General features: G+C 53.5%; 8 protein-coding genes across 8 annotated transcripts; 6 read left to right on the top strand and 2 right to left on the bottom strand.

The window, feature by feature from the left end:
- Positions 1–2,007: 2,007 nt before the first annotated feature.
- Positions 2,008–2,655, top strand: BO86DRAFT_390112 (uncharacterized protein). The gene is made up of 2 exons (XM_025672309.1): positions 2,008–2,116; positions 2,205–2,655. Exon 2 carries the CDS (start codon positions 2,323–2,325, stop codon positions 2,482–2,484), a length of 162 nt encoding a protein of 53 aa, XP_025526626.1. The 5' UTR covers positions 2,008–2,116; positions 2,205–2,322; the 3' UTR covers positions 2,485–2,655.
- Positions 2,656–3,970: 1,315 nt separating this feature from the next.
- On the top strand, positions 3,971–6,697 carry BO86DRAFT_419841 (putative cell wall proline rich protein; the record flags this gene model as incomplete). The annotated part of the gene is made up of 5 exons (XM_025675158.1): positions 3,971–4,206; positions 4,255–4,288; positions 4,328–4,349; positions 4,386–4,501; positions 4,532–6,697. The coding sequence occupies 5 exons, from the start codon at positions 3,971–3,973 to the stop codon at positions 6,695–6,697; spliced, it is 2,574 nt and encodes an 857-aa protein (XP_025526625.1).
- A 119-nt stretch (positions 6,698–6,816) lies between these two features.
- On the top strand, positions 6,817–7,433 carry BO86DRAFT_122772 (uncharacterized protein). Its single transcript, XM_025666026.1, has one exon. It carries the CDS (start codon positions 6,937–6,939, stop codon positions 7,255–7,257), a length of 321 nt encoding a protein of 106 aa, XP_025526624.1. The 5' UTR covers positions 6,817–6,936; the 3' UTR covers positions 7,258–7,433.
- A 44-nt stretch (positions 7,434–7,477) lies between these two features.
- On the top strand, positions 7,478–9,320 carry BO86DRAFT_122767 (25S rRNA (uracil2843-N3)-methyltransferase). Its single transcript, XM_025666025.1, has one exon. The coding sequence runs from the start codon at positions 7,615–7,617 to the stop codon at positions 9,190–9,192; it is 1,578 nt and encodes a 525-aa protein (XP_025526623.1). The 5' UTR covers positions 7,478–7,614; the 3' UTR covers positions 9,193–9,320.
- Positions 9,321–9,402: 82 nt separating this feature from the next.
- Positions 9,403–10,595, bottom strand: phb1 (prohibitin subunit PHB1). Its single transcript, XM_025672308.1, has 2 exons — positions 10,181–10,595; positions 9,403–10,107 (listed from the first exon to the last, which is right to left on the bottom strand). Exons 1-2 carry the CDS (start codon positions 10,490–10,492, stop codon positions 9,589–9,591), a joined length of 831 nt encoding a protein of 276 aa, XP_025526622.1. The 5' UTR covers positions 10,493–10,595; the 3' UTR covers positions 9,403–9,588.
- Positions 10,596–10,766: 171 nt separating this feature from the next.
- BO86DRAFT_390107 (ubiquinol--cytochrome-c reductase subunit 8) lies at positions 10,767–11,733 on the top strand. The gene is made up of 4 exons (XM_025672307.1): positions 10,767–10,863; positions 11,039–11,064; positions 11,269–11,446; positions 11,558–11,733. The coding sequence occupies exons 1-4, from the start codon at positions 10,832–10,834 to the stop codon at positions 11,610–11,612; spliced, it is 291 nt and encodes a 96-aa protein (XP_025526621.1). The 5' UTR covers positions 10,767–10,831; the 3' UTR covers positions 11,613–11,733.
- A 933-nt stretch (positions 11,734–12,666) lies between these two features.
- On the top strand, positions 12,667–14,313 carry BO86DRAFT_419837 (spermidine synthase; the record flags this gene model as incomplete). Its single annotated transcript, XM_025675157.1, has 5 exons — positions 12,667–12,697; positions 12,924–13,104; positions 13,322–13,469; positions 13,527–13,767; positions 14,036–14,313. 5 exons carry the CDS (start codon positions 12,667–12,669, stop codon positions 14,311–14,313), a joined length of 879 nt encoding a protein of 292 aa, XP_025526620.1.
- Positions 14,314–14,775: 462 nt separating this feature from the next.
- Positions 14,776–17,207, bottom strand: tktA (transketolase tktA; the record flags this gene model as incomplete). The annotated part of the gene is made up of 6 exons (XM_025673715.1): positions 14,776–14,889; positions 14,946–16,309; positions 16,389–16,683; positions 16,745–16,829; positions 16,904–17,046; positions 17,154–17,207. 6 exons carry the CDS (start codon positions 17,205–17,207, stop codon positions 14,776–14,778), a joined length of 2,055 nt encoding a protein of 684 aa, XP_025526619.1.
- Positions 17,208–17,306: the final 99 nt, after the last annotated feature.

Genomic DNA, 17,306 nt, shown 5'->3' with positions numbered 1-17,306 from the left:
AATTCTACAGAAGTTAGTGTCGACAGACTCACTCGGCTGAAACTTTTTTGGTCGGCGAGACAATGGAAGAAAAAGTCCCTCTCTGGTGCCTTGCGTTCTAGTAAGAAAAGCCTTTGAGGTTGTCTTCTACCCCTTCTTTGTGCCTGGCACACACACACTCTCTCTCTCTCAATCGGAACTCTCGGTAAGGCGCCTAGAGGAACCTGGCAAATGAGTTCTTGAGCCCGATCGTAATGTCTCAGAACTCGGAATACGAGAGAAAATCCGAGTCGAATCGGTTGTCTCGTGGCCGTATCTTACCATCTCGGTCTCGTGACCTGGCAGGAATAGGTCTAGGTCTTTGATTCTGCTGTATTGAGTACGGTACACTATTACGGAGCAGACGGTCAATGTAGCCGCGTAGCGTCAACTGTCCCTTGTCCTTGGTGGCTTGTCAAGTCACGCTGTTCAGGGTGAATCTCTGATGGGTCATTCCGTGTCGATTCCATGGGACACCCTGGGTCATCCTTTGCCCAGGCCCCAGGGTCTTTGATCTTCCACTACGGACAGAGTTGATACGGAGTATAGCACCGGCAAGCTGTGGCCAATTCACGACTGTATCTCTTACACTCAGACTCTTACGGAGTACGCTCCCTTGTCTTCCTACGGATAAGGCCGTCTGCAGAACGACGATTCGGGACTATCAGCGGTTTCTCCTGAACCAATGAGGAGGCCAGGTCAGGCTCCTGCAGATCGTCGTAAGGTGCGATAAGAGAGGCAATTGCCTTGCCAACTGTCTGTCAGAATGAGACCAGATCGAGGTCCTTAAGAAAGTAGAACAAGGGTGATACTCCATGATTCAGTTGCTGTTGTCCGCAAGAATCATTGGTAATCTCTCCACGCCATGGGGAAGCCCACCGTCCACTTAGAAGAGAGAACCGCCCCCCGGCTCAGCCTGGAGAAGACTATAACCTTCCTACAAAAGTCTATTGTGTCAGCCCGTAGCAGTGATCGCAATCGCGCAAGCAGAACTTCGATCGAGCTGGAAAACCATGAAGTGCATGGCTGATGGTCTTCCAGTTCTTTTATCCGGTCTTGGTGTGCTGCGTACAGTACCGAGTACAGTGCACAGTATGCATCGAACCGCTTCTTAGGTCTCGGGCGGCAATGTCGACGAAAGCCATGATCGGCCAAAATGGCTAAGAACAAGTTATAATGATATAACTAATATGTTTAGCATATAAGGCGCCAAAGCATGGCATTATTGTCTCTTGGCCACATATTAACAGTCCAGAAACCTTGATAATCCGTGCCCAGTCCTGGAAGAGGGATAGCAAGCCCAGTAGCCAATAATAAGCATGACGTGTGCCTTACATCCCTGGCGAGACCTAGCGCGCAGTAGGTGATAACTGGGTAAGAAAACACGATAAGACCGCAGGGATGGAGGAAGCTTATTGGCAGTGACCAGGGGTTCCTGTTTCTCTTTAGTCCTAGGTACAGTACTTAGTAGGTACCGTGCGGTGCTCAGGAACGATTGCGCAAGCCCGGTCTGGTCAGTGACAAGACAAGGGTCAGTTGGCGCCGTGAGTGAGAATAGAACCTGAAGCCCGCGGGCTGACTCGGAAGACCTCAGACAACATCAAAGTAGATCTCTCTCCCCCCTTAAGGATGGAAGAACGACGGTGATAGCGCAGAAGAACTATTCTTGGATGTCTGTTGAGGAACCTCCAGAATTCCGGGGATGTCCCAGGTTTATTTTTTTTTTTTCAGGTGTTTCATCCCTCCGCCTCCCTCTTCCCCTGGTCAGAAGTCAAGACGTGTCAACCTTTTGGCAAGGACCACCTGTTGGTAATAATCGGCGTTGCGGACAAGGACTCTCTCGCTCTCTCTGTCTCTCTCGCTATTCTCATTCAAGGGGAGATCCAAAGCGCCAATTAAACTAGGGCCGGATTGAGTTAGCGGCAGGCGTCTAGTGGGTGGCGTTCGGCCTTCCTCCACCGAGACAAGCGAGATTTCAATCCCCTGTCTACCGCCGCTGATTGGAGGTCCGGCTCAGGTACGGACGGGTTAGTGAATCCGTTGATGCCTGGAGGGGGGGTTTTTCGCCCGGGACTCCGTACAGTAAGTACCTAGTCACATTATTATTAGGGATTGATCAACGACAACTAAACCCATCAACAATAAAAAAAGTAATGAATTGCATTGAAACAATAGTCATACATTACTTCCGACCGGACCACCCATTCACTCCGCAGGAGGGGTCAGGATATCAACCGTTTCGCAATTATGAGCATAGTCTGCTCTTATTGACCACATGTACGGAGTAATCTGAGTAGATTAATTATGCTCATGCCAGAAACCCTGATTCTCAACCTGTCGGTTGTTGTGGGGACTGTCTTGCCTGCTTCTTTGGTGTTCGCCGGCTTACTGTACACATTGGAGGATCAGGCTTTGGTCTCAACCAAGGATGGCGCATCGTACTCGGATGGCCGTCGATGGTCGTGACGTCGTTCATCTGGCCCGATACGGGGGATTTCCAGCGACTTATCGATCTAGGCTGGCTGGCCAACTGTTGAATGGAGAGTTCTTCCGGCCAGCTCCGTATCCGTCAGATCTAGAATGGACCGATTGAGAGAGGGATAACCGTGAATATGCCCAAGCCGAGAAGAGGAGAGAGAATAAGGGAGCCTGCAGGCTAGTACGTAGTGGATTGGACCGAAGAGGGTAATGAGGGTGGTGGTGGTGGTGGTGGTGGATCTCGGTAAATTCATCTACAAGCTACTCCGTACTAGGTAGAGTAAGTAGATGGAGAACGCATCCATCCGCCAACTCCGCAGTGGGAGAGAGAGGCATGCAATTTCCCCATATCGTCGCTGGCTCGAATTGGTCAATTTTGGACAAGACATTGGGATTACTAGACCATCAACTTAATTTAGCAGTACTCACTAGTAACAGGTACAGTACAGGCACTGACCGGTGTCAGCCTTTGCTTTGAGGCTAGGTAACAATGAGTAAAGACCGATACCATTACCATTCAATCATACGGGCTCCGTTCTTTACCGGGCGGTGCAGATGGTGGTTCAGATGGTTCAGATGGCAGTGGTTCGTTCGCCATCCCTCCGTCCCTCCGCTTACTGGAGGGCGGGCGATCGGACGGCCCTGCTGCACGGGTGGTAAATACGATGTATCAATTCGGTACTAGGTACGGGTGCGGCCCCTCCGGGTGACCAGCAACCAATCAACCCCTGCCGCCCTCCTCCATACGTCGCCGTCTCCTCCTCTCTCTCCACCACCAAGCCTTTTGCTGCACCTCAGCCTTTCCTCTCCTTCCTTCGACTTCATTTTCCCTCTTCCTAGGTTGATCCTCCCTCTTTTCCTCTTCCTCCCTCCCCCTCCCTCTCTCTCCGACTTCCTCCTCTCTTTCCTCCTTCGCTTTCCTCACCCCCGTTGCGTTTCCGCTCCCATCTATATTCACTATCTTCCTTCGTTTATCCCTCCCACTCCGCCGACTCTTCCGCCCATCCTCCTCCTCCGTGGCCCGTTCCCGTGGCCGTCCGCTCCTTACGATAACAACAATTCCCTTCGTCGCCTGCACGCTTCTCGAACTCGAGTCCATCACGACCTTCTACTGCAGATTATCTTTCTCAAGAGAGTCAGTTACGGAGGCTTTTGTCTAGCCGCCGTTCGGTTCATTTCGCTGCCTTCGACCCTCGGCCTTCGACCGTTTCATCATTACGAGGTTCTCTTACTACCACCTCATCCATTAATATCAAGTTTGTTGGATCTGTGGCTCTTTGGGGTATTCGATGGTCTCGATGTGCAAATAAAGACCTCCAGCCAGAGTTAGGCTTTCCAATCCATACTAGGGAAGTCGCATCGGTCTGGAGGTCCCTGTGTGCTTGGGCTACATCAACTGTACTCATTTGCAAACCACGGGGCTGGCCGAATATATCTGCAACATATAGTTATTACATAGTATCAGCAGGTGATCATGGCTTCGATTTCTCTGCCCCCGCAACACCTAATTACTCCAGCATTCTCCGAATATCTACGACCCATCGATCGGTCCCCTGTTGGTCACAGCCGCCGCAACTTGACCATGTCAACTCCGCTTCCAAACCCACCATTTGTCTTCCCGGCACGAGACCCCGGCGATACAACGTCGGAGGCCCCAGCGACTAGACGCAGGACTCCTCCGCCCCTTCCGGCTTTCTCATTCAATCCAGGGTCTAATCACTCTGCACAGCCGTCAATGCCGAATCTCCCTTTGAATAGACCAGGTGGTCACCGGCGACGATGCAGTGAGTTTGTGGGTGGGGATCGTTTAGCCATTCCTGGACCCGTAGAGGCCATCCAAGGCAACGATGAGAGTTCAGGCTCGACACCTGCCACACTTCCTGCTCCAGGTCCCGGCTTCGGTGCAGGCAGCCAAGGAAAGCGGCGTCATGCCCACCGACGCTCAGCTGCTATCTCTAGCGTGGACCTGACTGCAATCTCAAATGCACTGGACCTGAAGCCTACTGTCGAAAGTGCTCCCTGTATGCCGGCAGAGCCGATGCCAGAGCATCATGCTTCAGATGAGCCTACGCGGCCTGCATCACAATCGGCTGCCATACTGTATCGAAGCTCGCCACCTGCGTCCCCTCGAATTGTTGTTGAGACAGAACCCCCGACTCCCGTCAAATCAAGCGATGAGACTACTATCCCTTCACCTGGTTATTCTTCGCCTGAACAGTCGCCTAAGTTTCTTGCACCCACGAGCGCATCGAATCCCGACTTCTCCACTAGAAATAGTGGTGTTGTTGAGATGAGCTCTGCAGTTGAGCCCAAGCTTTTCTCAAATGAGAAGCCCAAGCCTAGGCCCAGGACTGCTGATGCCTCTCTAATGCTGGATCAGAACATGGACTTAGGCATTGGGGATACCTCATCCTCGAAGCGACCGCTGTCTGCAGCGGGCCATTCTCGGAACCGCAAAAGCTTTTCTTCGGGAATTCTAGATCATTTTGCGGGCTCGTCAAGACGGTCCTCCTCGTCCAGTAACACGGGAAGCACTTCGGATACCTCTGATCATGATCCCCGTGAGTCTTCGGATTCTTGCAATACACATAAGAGGATATCCAAGGCGAAAAAGCGGCAGAAGAAGGTGCGCTCATGGGCCGGTGCTATTCTAACCAGAGGCAAGGCCAAGCGACATGCGAAGAAGGACATGAGCGAAAACATTCAGCCTTCTGTTCCTGCCCCTGTGATTACGAGAACCAACTCCGACCTTGGATCGGGACTGGAAGTGGACTTCGATGATGACACCATTGTTGTTATCCGCACGCCTACTAACCCTGCTACACCAGACGCTCGGCGTCCCACGTCTCATGATTCAAACGTACCATCTTTGGAGCATTCGTGGAAGCCAAGGAGCTTCTATGAGCAGACAACCCAAAATGATACTCTCAGTCCTGTCATCGACTTGGATGCAGCTCTGGGGCCGTTTAATACGCCTGACATGCACTCTGGTCGTGTTGCAGAAAGTGGTTTCTCGGCAGCTACCAAGCGCATGTACAGTGGCGGTAGGCGGGGTGAATTTGTTGGTCCAGAGATGCGTTATCATCGCCGTGCGGAGAGTGCACCTGAAATGCCACCCTTTGATCGCAGTTTTCTGGGAAATAACCGATTCGTGAATACTTCGACATTGGAGAATCCAGATGTGCTTTATGAAGAAGAAGAGGACGCTTTCTTGGCTGCTACGAGCGAGTCTCCAGCTGAAAATAATGAGCGCCCGCTCTCACAGGTTATCTTGTCAACTTCACGTGATGCTGAGAGCAGATCTGAGGAAAGCAAGAGCAGCTCCGAAACACTTACTGCCTACCCTGTGATTGACGAGGTCCGTGACCAACCTCATACTGGCCTTGGGATTCAGGAAACTGAAACTCAAACTATGTCGACCGCCGACGCTACTTCTTCTAGTCAAGAGGATCTTAGACCTCGTACTGCATCAAACGCCATCCATCAATTACAGAATGCGGGCAATCCATTTTCTAATTCGCTGGGCGATCCAGTCGATGTCGCCGAGCAAGAAGCATGGCAGCACCGCATGCCTGTTCCTACAAGCCCCGACGTTTCGCCACGATTTATGGCTGCTGATACTCGACCTACCACCTCCCCTTTGGAGCTGACATACAACATCCCTCCACTGTCTCTCCAGGGAAGCACACTTGTCTCGAATTCCTCTTTTCCGTCTCCCGATTTCACCGGCTGCTCATCGGATGCCCCTCGGTCGATAACTACTCCATCCACGAGTGACCGTAATTTCTCGAACCCTTCATACAATCCTTCCATGGATCTTCCGCAGACGTCAGTTGAGGATGTTCCCTCTCTCACAAGCAGTGCATCTACGACGACGAACACACCCCACCGATTCTCTGGCACATTCTTCGGACGTCCTCGGCTGTCCTCCGACCGTTCTGCATCATTCTCTGAGGCTGTGCGCCGCCGCACCAGCCGTGCCAACAGCTATAAGAGGTCTAGTCTTGCCAGCCTCTCCAAACTAGTTGTTGGCTCTCAGGGAGAGAAAAGCAAACTCAGCCATGAGGAGAAGCCGCCTGAAGATGAGCCTGAGAAGTCCAAGAGGAAATCTCACCGGATCAGTCGTTTGATGCACTTCTGGAGGAGCAAAGATAAAGACCGGCCGCATGAACACGGGGTTCAAGAAGAGCCACACTTATGAAACTACCCTTTTTTCGAGACAAATATTGACACATGTACATATCCAACCTGATCATGATTCGCTTCTCAGTGGTCTTTGCAAGATCTCTTACCTCTTCACATCTTTTTTCCTCTTCTTTTTATTTTCTTGATCAAGTTCCCCTTTACTTTTGTTGGGGCAACTGACGAATTTCTTTCAATTGGCATGTGATCGCAAGCGTCAGAGTATGAAGCTCTATCCTTTCTTCTTTTCGAGATTTCATGTCTCTCATTCCAGACTTGTTGCAAGTTGTGAACCAGTTCTCAACTCGGCTTGCTATCTACCAAGCTACAATTTTTTCATCATACCTTCTCTCAGCTCCTCCCTTCTCACTCCATCTCATGCTGACTCCCTATCTTCGGAAGGGCAGGGCTTGTTCATCGTCTTATCCCTCCATGGGACATCTGATGTTCTTTTTGTTCTTATCGGGCATACTTACATTAGGGAGGGGGCATTTTGATTTTTTTTTCTTGGCTAGTCGAAGCTGGTGGTTGCTGTCGGTTTTCATGGACTGGAGGCTCTTTCTGACGAATCTAGCATGAAGTCTTTCTATGGATACTGAAACAGCCGCGTACGGCTGCAATGGATGTACATTCTGCGGCACTACTCTTGACAAGCCTGCAATTCCCACGTAAGACATTGTACTTGCACACTTATGTCTCGTCGGTTTGTGCAGCAACCAAGGAAGTATGTACCAGTATTGATCATAAGGTTCACGCTTGAGGGTGGTAGAAGATATATCTGGACTGCACCCAGAACGCGGGAGCCCCACACGCCGAACACCAAAAAACTCAACTCTGCAGCCGGCGCTTTCCTTGGCATCTGGAGGAGGCTATTGATATTAGTATACACGGAGTCCATATCTATATATATAATCTAATCTCGACCCATTCCTCGACATGGGCCCCTCCCGACAAGGCCCCTCGAAAAAGTCCGCCAAGGCCACCCAGGGTCGCGGCGGCAGCAAAAACGAACCCAAGAAACGCACAACTACTCAGGGCAAGCACCGGCCGCAAGATGCAGACTCGGCCGGAAATCAGATCGATATCTCCACGACCATTCCCTTGACCCTCCAGCAACTGCTTCTGAACATCTTCAAAGCGGCCTTACTCACGCATCGAGTGCCTAGCAGTAGCAGCCGTCCGATTGAGAATGGCGACGAGGGTCATGCAGGCGCCGCTGTCGCCCAGACTCCCGAGGCAGTAGCAGCTGAGCAACCGCAGCAACCGCAGCAGCAGCAGCAGCAGCAACCTCCTCAACTAGACATCAAAGGTCTCATCCAGACCATCAAGTCCCATCTGTACAACCGGGACTTCGACTCGGCGTTTACGGATGCGGATGAGGAGCTCCTGCGCGCGTATGCCCTGCGCTGGAGCTCTTCGCGCGCCTTGGGCTATGCGGGGATCTTTCGGGCTTTGTTGGCGGTGTTGTTGAAGAGGGAGGGGCAGGGTGGTGCTCCTGGTGCTGGTGCTGCTGCTACCAATTCAGCGGGTGAAGGTGATGATGATGAGGCAGAGGAGGAGGGGGTGAGTGGCCATGTGGTTTGTATTGGGGGTGGTGCGGGCGCTGAGATCGTTGCTCTTGCGGCTGCTTGGAGGGATTGGACGGATGCTGTTGCTGGTGGGGAGCAAGCAGCTCCACGAACACTCGCTGCTGCAGCGGGCGATCTCTCTTTGCACGAGACGAATGACCCAGACGCTAGTCACACGGTCGAGGAAGCCTCGACACCCACTGCACGATCGGGGAAACCACAACGCCACCGACTCTCCGTCACGGCCATCGATATCGCCGACTGGTCGCCCATCGTCGACCGCCTGGTGTCCACCATCCGGTCGCCCGCCGTCGCGGGGTCGGACGCGCATCCGGCGCCGTTGTATCGCGACGCGGGGCTCCGCATGAGCCGCCCGGACGCGCAGCCCGATCCTAACAGTGCCCCGGCCGCGAGCAGCAGCTTCCAGGTGGGCTTCCAGAAGCTGGATGTCCTCTCCGCCTCGGAGGAGGCGCTGCGGAGCCTGGTCCGCCCGCCGCGCGAGCACGACACCAGCACCAGCACCCCCGTCCTGGTGACGCTGATGTTCACGCTCAATGAGCTGTTTTCGACCTCCATGGCCAGGGCTACGGGCTTCCTGCTGCGGTTGACCGACCTCCTGCGGCCGGGGGCGGTGCTTCTCGTGGTCGATAGTCCCGGTAGCTATTCTACGTTGAAGTTGGGGAAGAATAGTGGTGGTAGCGGTGGCGGCGGTGGAGAGGGGGAGGAGTCGGCGAGGAGCAGCACGTCGGAAAGACAGTATCCCATGAAGTTCCTGCTGGATCATGCCTTGCTCTCCGTCGCTGCGGGAAAGTGGGAGCGGCTGTTCTCGCAGGACTCGCGCTGGTGGAGGCGAGATGCGGCGCGGCTGCGGTATGGTGTGGGCGATGCCGCGGGCTTGGAGGATATGAGGTTTCAGGTTCATATCTATCGTCGATTAGCGGATTGAGATCTCTGTGTGGGTTTGGGTTTGCGGTATATAGCTTGCTGGCCGTTGGTTTCTTGCTTTCTTGTTTACGGTTTTCTTGGATAATATGTGCGGAAGAATGTTACTGTGTGCTTTGGGAGCTGCAAGGCTTGGTCCGGAAGACTGCAAGAGTGTTTTCCTGGATAATAACGAACTAGCAGGATATGTCATTGAGAGATACGGAGGGAGAGAGAAGAATGTGTATGTTATTGCTACAGGAGATAAGAAAGGTGGTGTATGTTAAACAGGAAGAGGAAAACACCAAACAACATCAGTTTCGCCAGGGAGATCATGCACGCCCGAGATCCATCCGGGTTCAAAAGGGTAAAAACAATTAGACAACGAAAAACTACATATCCACTGCTTTTTTTTTTGTTTTCAGTTTCTCAGGCCCAGCAGAAGGCTTGTGTTCTTGCCACCTTCCTTGCCGTCGTTGCCGGGCAGGTATGTCACGTTGGGGTTGCTGGCCAGCGTGTTGGCGATCTCCTTGCTCGCCTCGATGCGACGGATCTCGATCAGCCCGCTGCCAGCCTTGGCGACGGCCTTGCTGATGATATCGGCACTCTCGGCCTCACCCTCGGCGCGGATGACGTTGGCCTGGCGCTCCTGCTCGGCGCGCTCGACGATGAAGCGCGCCCGCTCGGCGTCCTGCTGGGCGATCTGCTTCTGCTCGACGGCGCGCGTGAACTCCTTGCCGAAGGTCATGTGGGTGATGGAGACATCCTCCAGGGCGATGTTGAACTGGGCCGCCCGCTTCATCAGGTCCGTGCGGATGCGGTTGGAGACGGCCTCGCGCTGGGTGATCAACTCGGCGGCATCGAACTGGGCCACGATGGCCTTGAGGACTTCGTTTCCGATGGAGGGCAACACACGCTCGTCGTAGTCGGTACCGTATGACTAGTCAAGTATGATCAGAAAGGCGTGAACAAGATGTTGGGGGGGGGGGGGGGGAAGGGATCGGGGTGCGAACCTGGTAGATCACCGGCAGCTTCGGGACATCAGGACGGTGCAGGACTCGCAGGGTCAAGCTGACCATCTGCAAGTCTTTACTTCCGGTGGTGGTCGAGATATGGCGGGGCTTGGTGCGGACATCGTAGATGATCGCCCTCTGCAACCAGGGAATGAGGAAATGTGTGCCTTCGTTCACGACCTTCTCCTGCACACCGGACAACCGGTCGAAGATGACGGCGCGGGTACCGCCACGGACATCGTAGAGGGATTCGCCGAGAAGCCAGAATCCCACGAAGGGAGCTCCGTATGTGAACAAGAAGCGGTTCGACATGGTGGGGGGGGGGGATGTGCTGTTGAGAGAGGGGAACAGGAGGAGGGGTGTTGGGCTGTTGGGGTGTTGCGAGATGGAAGCTCTAAGGTCCGACTGAGGGATTCAATCCCGCTCACTGAATGGATGGGAGGAGATGATGTCGCGGGAGGCTTTTCGCAGGCTGTCCTGATCGGGACTAGTGCTAGGCGGTCTCGTTCGACTTCGACCTTCGCCCGTTTCGGTCCGAAAGCCAACCTCGAGTCGACTTTCTCAAGTTCCCTTCGGTCCTGCCTGCCTTCGTCCTATTCCCTTTCCACACCGCGTTTCCTAATACTACGAAACTCGTCGCATACCTTCACAATGGGTGGTCATCTCGATCCTAAGAACGGAATGTGAGTTCTTCCCTCGGGGCTGGTGCCCACACCGCGATCCCTAGCTTTTCCGGAGCCGGCTATCGTGCGGCCCTTGTCTACGGAGTCCTCGAGCCCCGTCTGTCCCAATGGCTTAGACGGCGAAAAGGGATGCATTGATACTCAGGAACCAATTGCTAACTTGTGGCCGGTATAGTTTCCTCGGCACGTGGGGTGACCTCGGTATGGCTCTTGAACCCTCTCTCCGAGCGTGATGATGTAGACAACGTCTGGGGGCGGTAACCACATCTTGATTGGGAGCATGGCTTGCGTTATTCGCAGATGACCAGGTCCAATCAATGCTGGATGCTCCTCAAGATGACGGTCACTAGCGATGTCATTCCGACAAGCCGACAATATGATGTGGCTGACCTTGAATCATTCCAGGCTGCCCTACTCCCCAGCGTATCACCTCCTACTCCCTCTCTCCTAACCGTCAGCGCCCTCTCGCCGGCGCCGGTCACGCCGCTATCTTCAACACCTTCCGCAGATTCAGACACCAGGTCCTCTACGTCGTTCCTCCCTTCGTTGCCGCCTACGCCCTCATGAACTGGGCTATTGAGCGGTATGCACTCCCTCTACCCGTCCACGGGGAACTTCTACTCCTACTTCTACATGATGCGCGCCATTGCAGCGACTGGCTGACTCGAAGCTGACACTGTAATCTTCTCTCTAGCAACGAGTACCTCAACTCCAAGCCTGGCCGCCTTCTCGAGGGTGGTGACGAGTAAATGTAACGTGCGATACCAAGGGGATCACTACGGGGAAGACATGTAGCCCAGGAAGAATGCAGGAATTTGTTTGGTGATTGCGATGTACAGTAACTAGAAGCAATCGATTGTGTTGCGTGTGCTGCTTTGCGTACGAGTAGTTCAAGCGTGGGGTCAGTATCTGTAATGGATGCGTTTAGATAGGTCGGATGGACTCCAGATCCAGGCGACCTTGACCAATCGTAGTGTCCGACCACCAATGCAGTGTGCGTGCTTTTCGCTGATTGACCCTCTCTGTTCTATGATAATGCCCTTCAAATAATCATGGATGTCTTGTCTTACACACCCGTTGAGCTATGTATCGATTGGAATTGTGTGTTGTCGCTTTGGCCGTGAGGATGCTGCTGCCCAAGTGCCTAAAAGGCATGTTTCCCTACCTTTTCCCTACAACAGCGGCGCACAGGCCTGACACGGCCATTGTTCGTGATGGGCAGTGAATGGGATCTCTTACACGATGGTCTTAGCAAAGTGGGAAGTCTACTTCTCTTATCAGTCACGTCTCATCTATAACTACTAAGCCGTTCAACAAGAATTGATCGATGTAATGTATTGTAGCTTGAATCTACAAAATGACCAAAACGGGTCAATGAAGAGAGAACTTGGGGGAAAAAAAGCTAGGGATACGGCGACCGGTACAGTCCATTACGCCCCGTACCCATACGTACTAGTAAATTTAGTTTTAGTGGACTTCAAGTCAACTTCCACAGCAAGTTTTAGTTGACATTCACAGTCTAAACTACCTACAGTGTGAGACTGTCTGTCTGTCACTGGGCAGAACTCCCTTCCCCTCCATTATTTTTTTTCTTCCCTCGCTGGATTGGGAAACCCCCCACTCCGCATGCGCTCGTCTTTCTTCTGGTCTTTCTGCCGTCCCTCTTCTTCTTCTTCTTCTTCTTCTTCTTCCTCTTCTTCCTCTCTTCTTTTTCGGTTCTCTTCACTTCCTCACTCACTTCCTCCTCCTCGCCCTTTTGTATTCTCTCGTTCGCATCTTTCGCGTACTTCTCAATCCGTCACCATGAGCGACATCACTCACCCCACTATCAAGGGCAAGTTCTTTCGCACCACCAACACCCCTCCATCACTGCTCAGTTACCCCACCTTGCCTATGTTGGGACTCTTCCCAAAACCAGTCCATGAATATTGAATACTCCTCAATGGACCAGGCGAGCTCGGGCTGATGTGACAATGCAACGTGCTACCTCAATTACAACTTTCCTGTCAATGCATAATGCCTAGGGATACCCCTCATCGCTAACCTCTTGCGCTCTGCAGATGGCTGGTTCTCCGAGCAGTCCAACATGTGGCCTGGTCAGGCCATGAACCTCAAGGTCAACCAGATCCTCCACCACGAGAAGTCCAAGTACCAGGACGTTCTCGTCTTCGAGAGCAGCGACTACGGCACTGTTCTCGTTCTCGACAACGTTATCCAGTGCACCGAGCGCGATGAGTTCTCGTATTTTTTTTTTTTTTTTTTTTTTTTTTTTTTTTTTTTTTTTTTTTTTTTTTTTTTTTTTTTTTTTTTTTTTTTTTTTTCCCCGCCCCCCCCCCCCCCCCCCCCCCCCCCCCCCCAAAGCCTCTCAACATTATCATACTTTACCTCTGTGTTACCTTACAGCCCACTCTTCTATAAGGCAGATTTACTTGCAGGACTGACCTTCATTGGATTATAGCTACCAGGAGATGATCACCCACCTGGCCATGAACGCTCACCCCAACCCCAAGAAGGTCCTCGTCATTGGCGGTGGTGACGGCGGTGTCCTCCGTGAGGTTGTCAAGCACGAGACCGTTGAGGAGGCCATTCTGTGCGACATCGATGAGGTACAACCATCCCATGAATGATACGGAGGGGAAACGTTCCAGCTCATGCAGTTCTAGGCCGTCATCCGTGTCTCCAAGAAGTACCTGCCCGGCATGAGCATCGGCTTCCAGCACCCCAACGTCAAGGTCCACGTTGGCGATGGCTTTGAATTCCTCAAGCAGCGCCAGAACGAGTTCGACGTCATCATCACCGACAGCTCCGATCCCGAGGGTCCCGCCGAGAGCCTCTTCCAGAAGCCTTACTTCGAGCTCCTCCGCGATGCGCTGCGCGAGGGCGGTGTCATCACCACACAAGGTTGTTCGTCGCCTTTACTTGGTTCTCATCTGCCCACTCTCACATGCCCAGTCTTGTCTTTCCCGCACCACTACACCTTCTTGTCTTTATTCTCTTTCTCATTATTTCTCTTATTCTGTTGTCTGATTTCTTTTTTCCCCCTACCCATTGATCTGTACCCCTTTCGTCTCCTTTTATCTCCGCCCCCTCCATTCCGATACTCCATCGTCTCTCTCGATTTACTCTTCAATTCTCAACCCATATGAAAGCTAACCAAATTATCCGACTACAGCCGAGAACCAGTGGCTCCACCTGTCCCTGATCACCGACCTCAAGAAGGCCTGCAAGGAGGTCTTCCCCGTCGCCGAGTACGCCTACACCACCATCCCCACCTACCCCTCCGGCCAGATCGGCTTCATGGTCTGCTGCAAGGACGCCACCCGCAACGTCAAGGAGCCCGTCCGCTCCTGGACCCGCGAGGAGGAGGAGCGTCTCTGCCGCTACTACAACCAGGACATCCACCGCGCCAGCTTCGTCCTGCCCAACTTCGCCCGCAAGGCTCTTAACTAGATCACTTAAACTTCTGTGTTGCATCTTCTCTCTTGTTTTGGGATCGGGGGCCTCCGGTCTGAGGCGCCTAGGGCGGATGATAATCGATGAATGATCTGACGATGATGAATATAACCAAAAGATTTCCCTTCATTTATTCTTAACCGACATGGTACTATACGCAACCGCGTAGAAACGGATAGAGTAATGCCGCTTATGTCCGGTGAAACGGAGCTCCAAGCAAAATCCAATTGGGAAAGGGCCGCCCGACCTACATGGGGTCAAAAAAAAACGATTCCGACGCGTACTACGTCAATACACTCAAGTAACCAAAATAGAAAATCGTGCATTTTATCTTAAACGACATTCGTTAAATAGGACTTCTCCTGAGGGGCCATCTAGGCCCTAGGATCAACATCGTCCATGAGAACCATAAACATGAAAATATAGGTAACAAGTCATCACGTCGCTAAAACAAGCCGTCTACAGAATCTGCTGGAAAGCACGGTTGATGGGCGAGCGCACCTTGTGACCCTTGTAGAAGTCAATGGTGGCGATGGCGCGCTTGCTGATGCCCTCGGGAGTGAACTCGAATTTCTGTAGGAACGGATTAGTGATGGTACATTTAAGCCAAAAAATGGGGTAAGACTTACAGCGTAGACCTCCTTGTAAGGACCGGAGGCACCGAAGCGGTTGAGACCGAACTGCTCGTGAGAGTAGCGCTCCCAGCCCATGGTGGTGAGGGCCTCGACGGAGAGGATGGGGATACCATCGGGAAGGACCTGGAGTCTGTAGGACTTGTCCTGGGCGTCGAAGACCTCGAAGCAGGGAACGGAGACGACGCGGGCAGCAATGCCGTGCTTCTCCTTGAGGTAGGTGGCAGCCTCGATACAGATGCTGACCTCGGAACCAGTGGAGATGAGGGTGACGGCAGCGTCGGGAGCGTCAACGGCAACGTAGGCACCCTTGAGAGCGTTCTCGATGGTAGAGTTCTCGAGGTGGGGCAGGTTCTGGCGGGTAAGAGCCAGAATGCTGGGGGTGTGCTTGGAGGTCAGGGCAGAGTAGTAGGCAGCGCTGGTCTCGTTTCCATCAGCCGGGCGCCAGACCATGCAGTTGGGCAGAGCACGGAAGTGGGCAAGAGTCTCGATAGGCTGGTGAGTGGGTCCGTCCTCACCCAGACCGATGGAGTCGTGGGTAGCGACGTGGATGGCGCGAACGCGAGAGAGGGCGGAGAGGCGGACGGCACCGGCGGCGTAGGAGACGAAGTTGAGGAAAGTACCACCGGCGGGGATGACGGTACCGTAGGCAGCGAGACCGTTCATGACAGCAGCCATGGCGTGCTCACGGACACCGTAACGGAGGTAACGACCGGACCAGTCACCGATGTTGTACTCAGGGGGCTGGAAGTCGACAGCGTTCTTCCAGCGAGTGTTGTTGGAGCCAGTCAAGTCGGCAGAGCCAGACAGGAGCTCGGGAACAACGTCGTGGATCTTCTCGAGGACAGCCTCGGAGAGCTTACGGGTAGCCACGGCAGGGTCGGAGGGCTTGTAGGTGGGAAGGCTCTTCTCCCATCCCTCAGCGAGCTTGCCGGAGAGACGGCGGGTGAGCTCAGCGTGCTCAGACTTGTACTCGGAGGCATACTTCTCGAAGAGCTTGTTCCACTCCTGCTCCGCGGCGGCACCCTCAGCGGCGTGCTTGTGGTAGAGGTCGTAGACCTCCTGGGGAACGACAAAGCTCTGCTTGGGGTCGAAGCCGAAACGCTGCTTGACACTCTCAATGTCGTCCGCCTTCAAGGGGTTGCCGTGGACACCACCGGTACCCTGGAGCTTGGAGCCGAAACCAATGGTAGTGGTCAAACGGATGACGGAAGGCTTGTCGGTGACGCTCTTGGCTTCGCGGATGGCAGCCTCAATGGCATCAAGGTCGTTGTCACCGTCCTTGACCCAAACGGTGTGCCAGCCGTAGGCCTCGAAACGCTTGGTAACATCCTCAGTGAAGGCGCACTTGGTGTCACCATCTACAACAATCAAGGAAGGTCAGTGGTCTGTCCAGTGAAAGACGGTCGTCTCAGAACCAGGCTACAGAGTAGGCCATACCGATGGAGATGTGGTTGTCATCGTAGATGGCAATCAAGTTGCCAAGCTTCAAGTGACCAGCCATCGAGGCAGCCTCGCTGGCAATACCCTCCATAGCGCAGCCATCACCGAAGAAGCAGAAGGTGTGGTTGTTGAACAGCTCGTAGCCGGGCTTGTTGAAGACACCAGCGGAGTGCTTCTGGGCAATGGCCAAACCAACAGCGTTGGCGAAACCCTGACCCAGAGGACCAGTGGTGACCTCGACACCGGGGGTGTCGTGGGCCTCGGGGTGACCAGGGGTGATGCTGTCAATTTGCTAGATGGGCGCTATTGTCAGAATCCCAGAGCGATACGCTTCAGACCAGGGGAGTGCTTACTCTGAAGTTCTTCAGGTCATCCATAGAGACCTTGTAGCCGAACAAGTGAAGGAGAGCATATTGGAGCATGCAGCCGTGGCCGTTGCTGTTTGGCAGGGTGTCAGTTGAGGGAGCTTGGAAGGGATTTGGCGGGCGAGCTGCACGCCCGGCTAAGCTTACGAGAGAACAAAGCGATCACGGTTGGGGAAGTCGGGGTTCTGGGGGTTGAAGGTCATGAACTTGTTGAAGAGAACGTGAGACACGGGGGCCATGCCCATGGGGGCACCGGGGTGACCGGAGTTGGCCTTGAAGGTGGCATCAACCTATATGGCGATTAGTCTATTTACTCGACACAAAAGAATCTCTCATCCGAAGGAATCCATTGCGCGGCTTTCTGCGGAAATTGTCACAGGGAGAGGGAAATGCTTACCGCCAACAGACGGATGGTGTTGATGGCCAATTGATCGACGTTGCTGTAGCCCATGATTGCGGTATCTGAAGTCAAACGAATGGTAAGCAAGAAGTGACCAGAGAGGGCTTTGGATGAGAGATCAAGATTGTTGTTGTCAAGAGAGGGGAGGAG

The sequence above is a fragment of the Aspergillus japonicus genome (genome assembly GCF_003184785.1).
Source record: "Aspergillus japonicus CBS 114.51 unplaced genomic scaffold BO86scaffold_32, whole genome shotgun sequence".
NCBI classification, from domain to species: domain Eukaryota; kingdom Fungi; phylum Ascomycota; class Eurotiomycetes; order Eurotiales; family Aspergillaceae; genus Aspergillus; species Aspergillus japonicus.
Note: the sequence above shows the minus strand (reverse complement) of the source record. Positions and strands in the feature narration are given on the sequence as shown.

Coding starts and splice junctions, on each gene's coding strand:
- BO86DRAFT_390112 (XM_025672309.1), top strand. CDS start 2,323: ATGCTCATGCCAGAAACCCTGATTCTCAACCTGTCGGTTGTTGTGGGG.
- BO86DRAFT_122772 (XM_025666026.1), top strand. CDS start 6,937: ATGTCTCTCATTCCAGACTTGTTGCAAGTTGTGAACCAGTTCTCAACT.
- BO86DRAFT_122767 (XM_025666025.1), top strand. CDS start 7,615: ATGGGCCCCTCCCGACAAGGCCCCTCGAAAAAGTCCGCCAAGGCCACC.
- phb1 (XM_025672308.1), bottom strand. CDS start 10,492: ATGTCGAACCGCTTCTTGTTCACATACGGAGCTCCCTTCGTGGGATTC. Junction 10,108..10,180: donor AGCTGCCGGTGATCTACCAG/GTTCGCACCCCG, acceptor ATACTTGACTAG/TCATACGGTACCGACTACGA.
- BO86DRAFT_390107 (XM_025672307.1), top strand. CDS start 10,832: ATGGGTGGTCATCTCGATCCTAAGAACGGAAT. Junction 11,065..11,268: donor CGGCACGTGGGGTGACCTCG/GTATGGCTCTTG, acceptor GAATCATTCCAG/GCTGCCCTACTCCCCAGCGT. Junction 11,447..11,557: donor ATGAACTGGGCTATTGAGCG/GTATGCACTCCC, acceptor TCTTCTCTCTAG/CAACGAGTACCTCAACTCCA.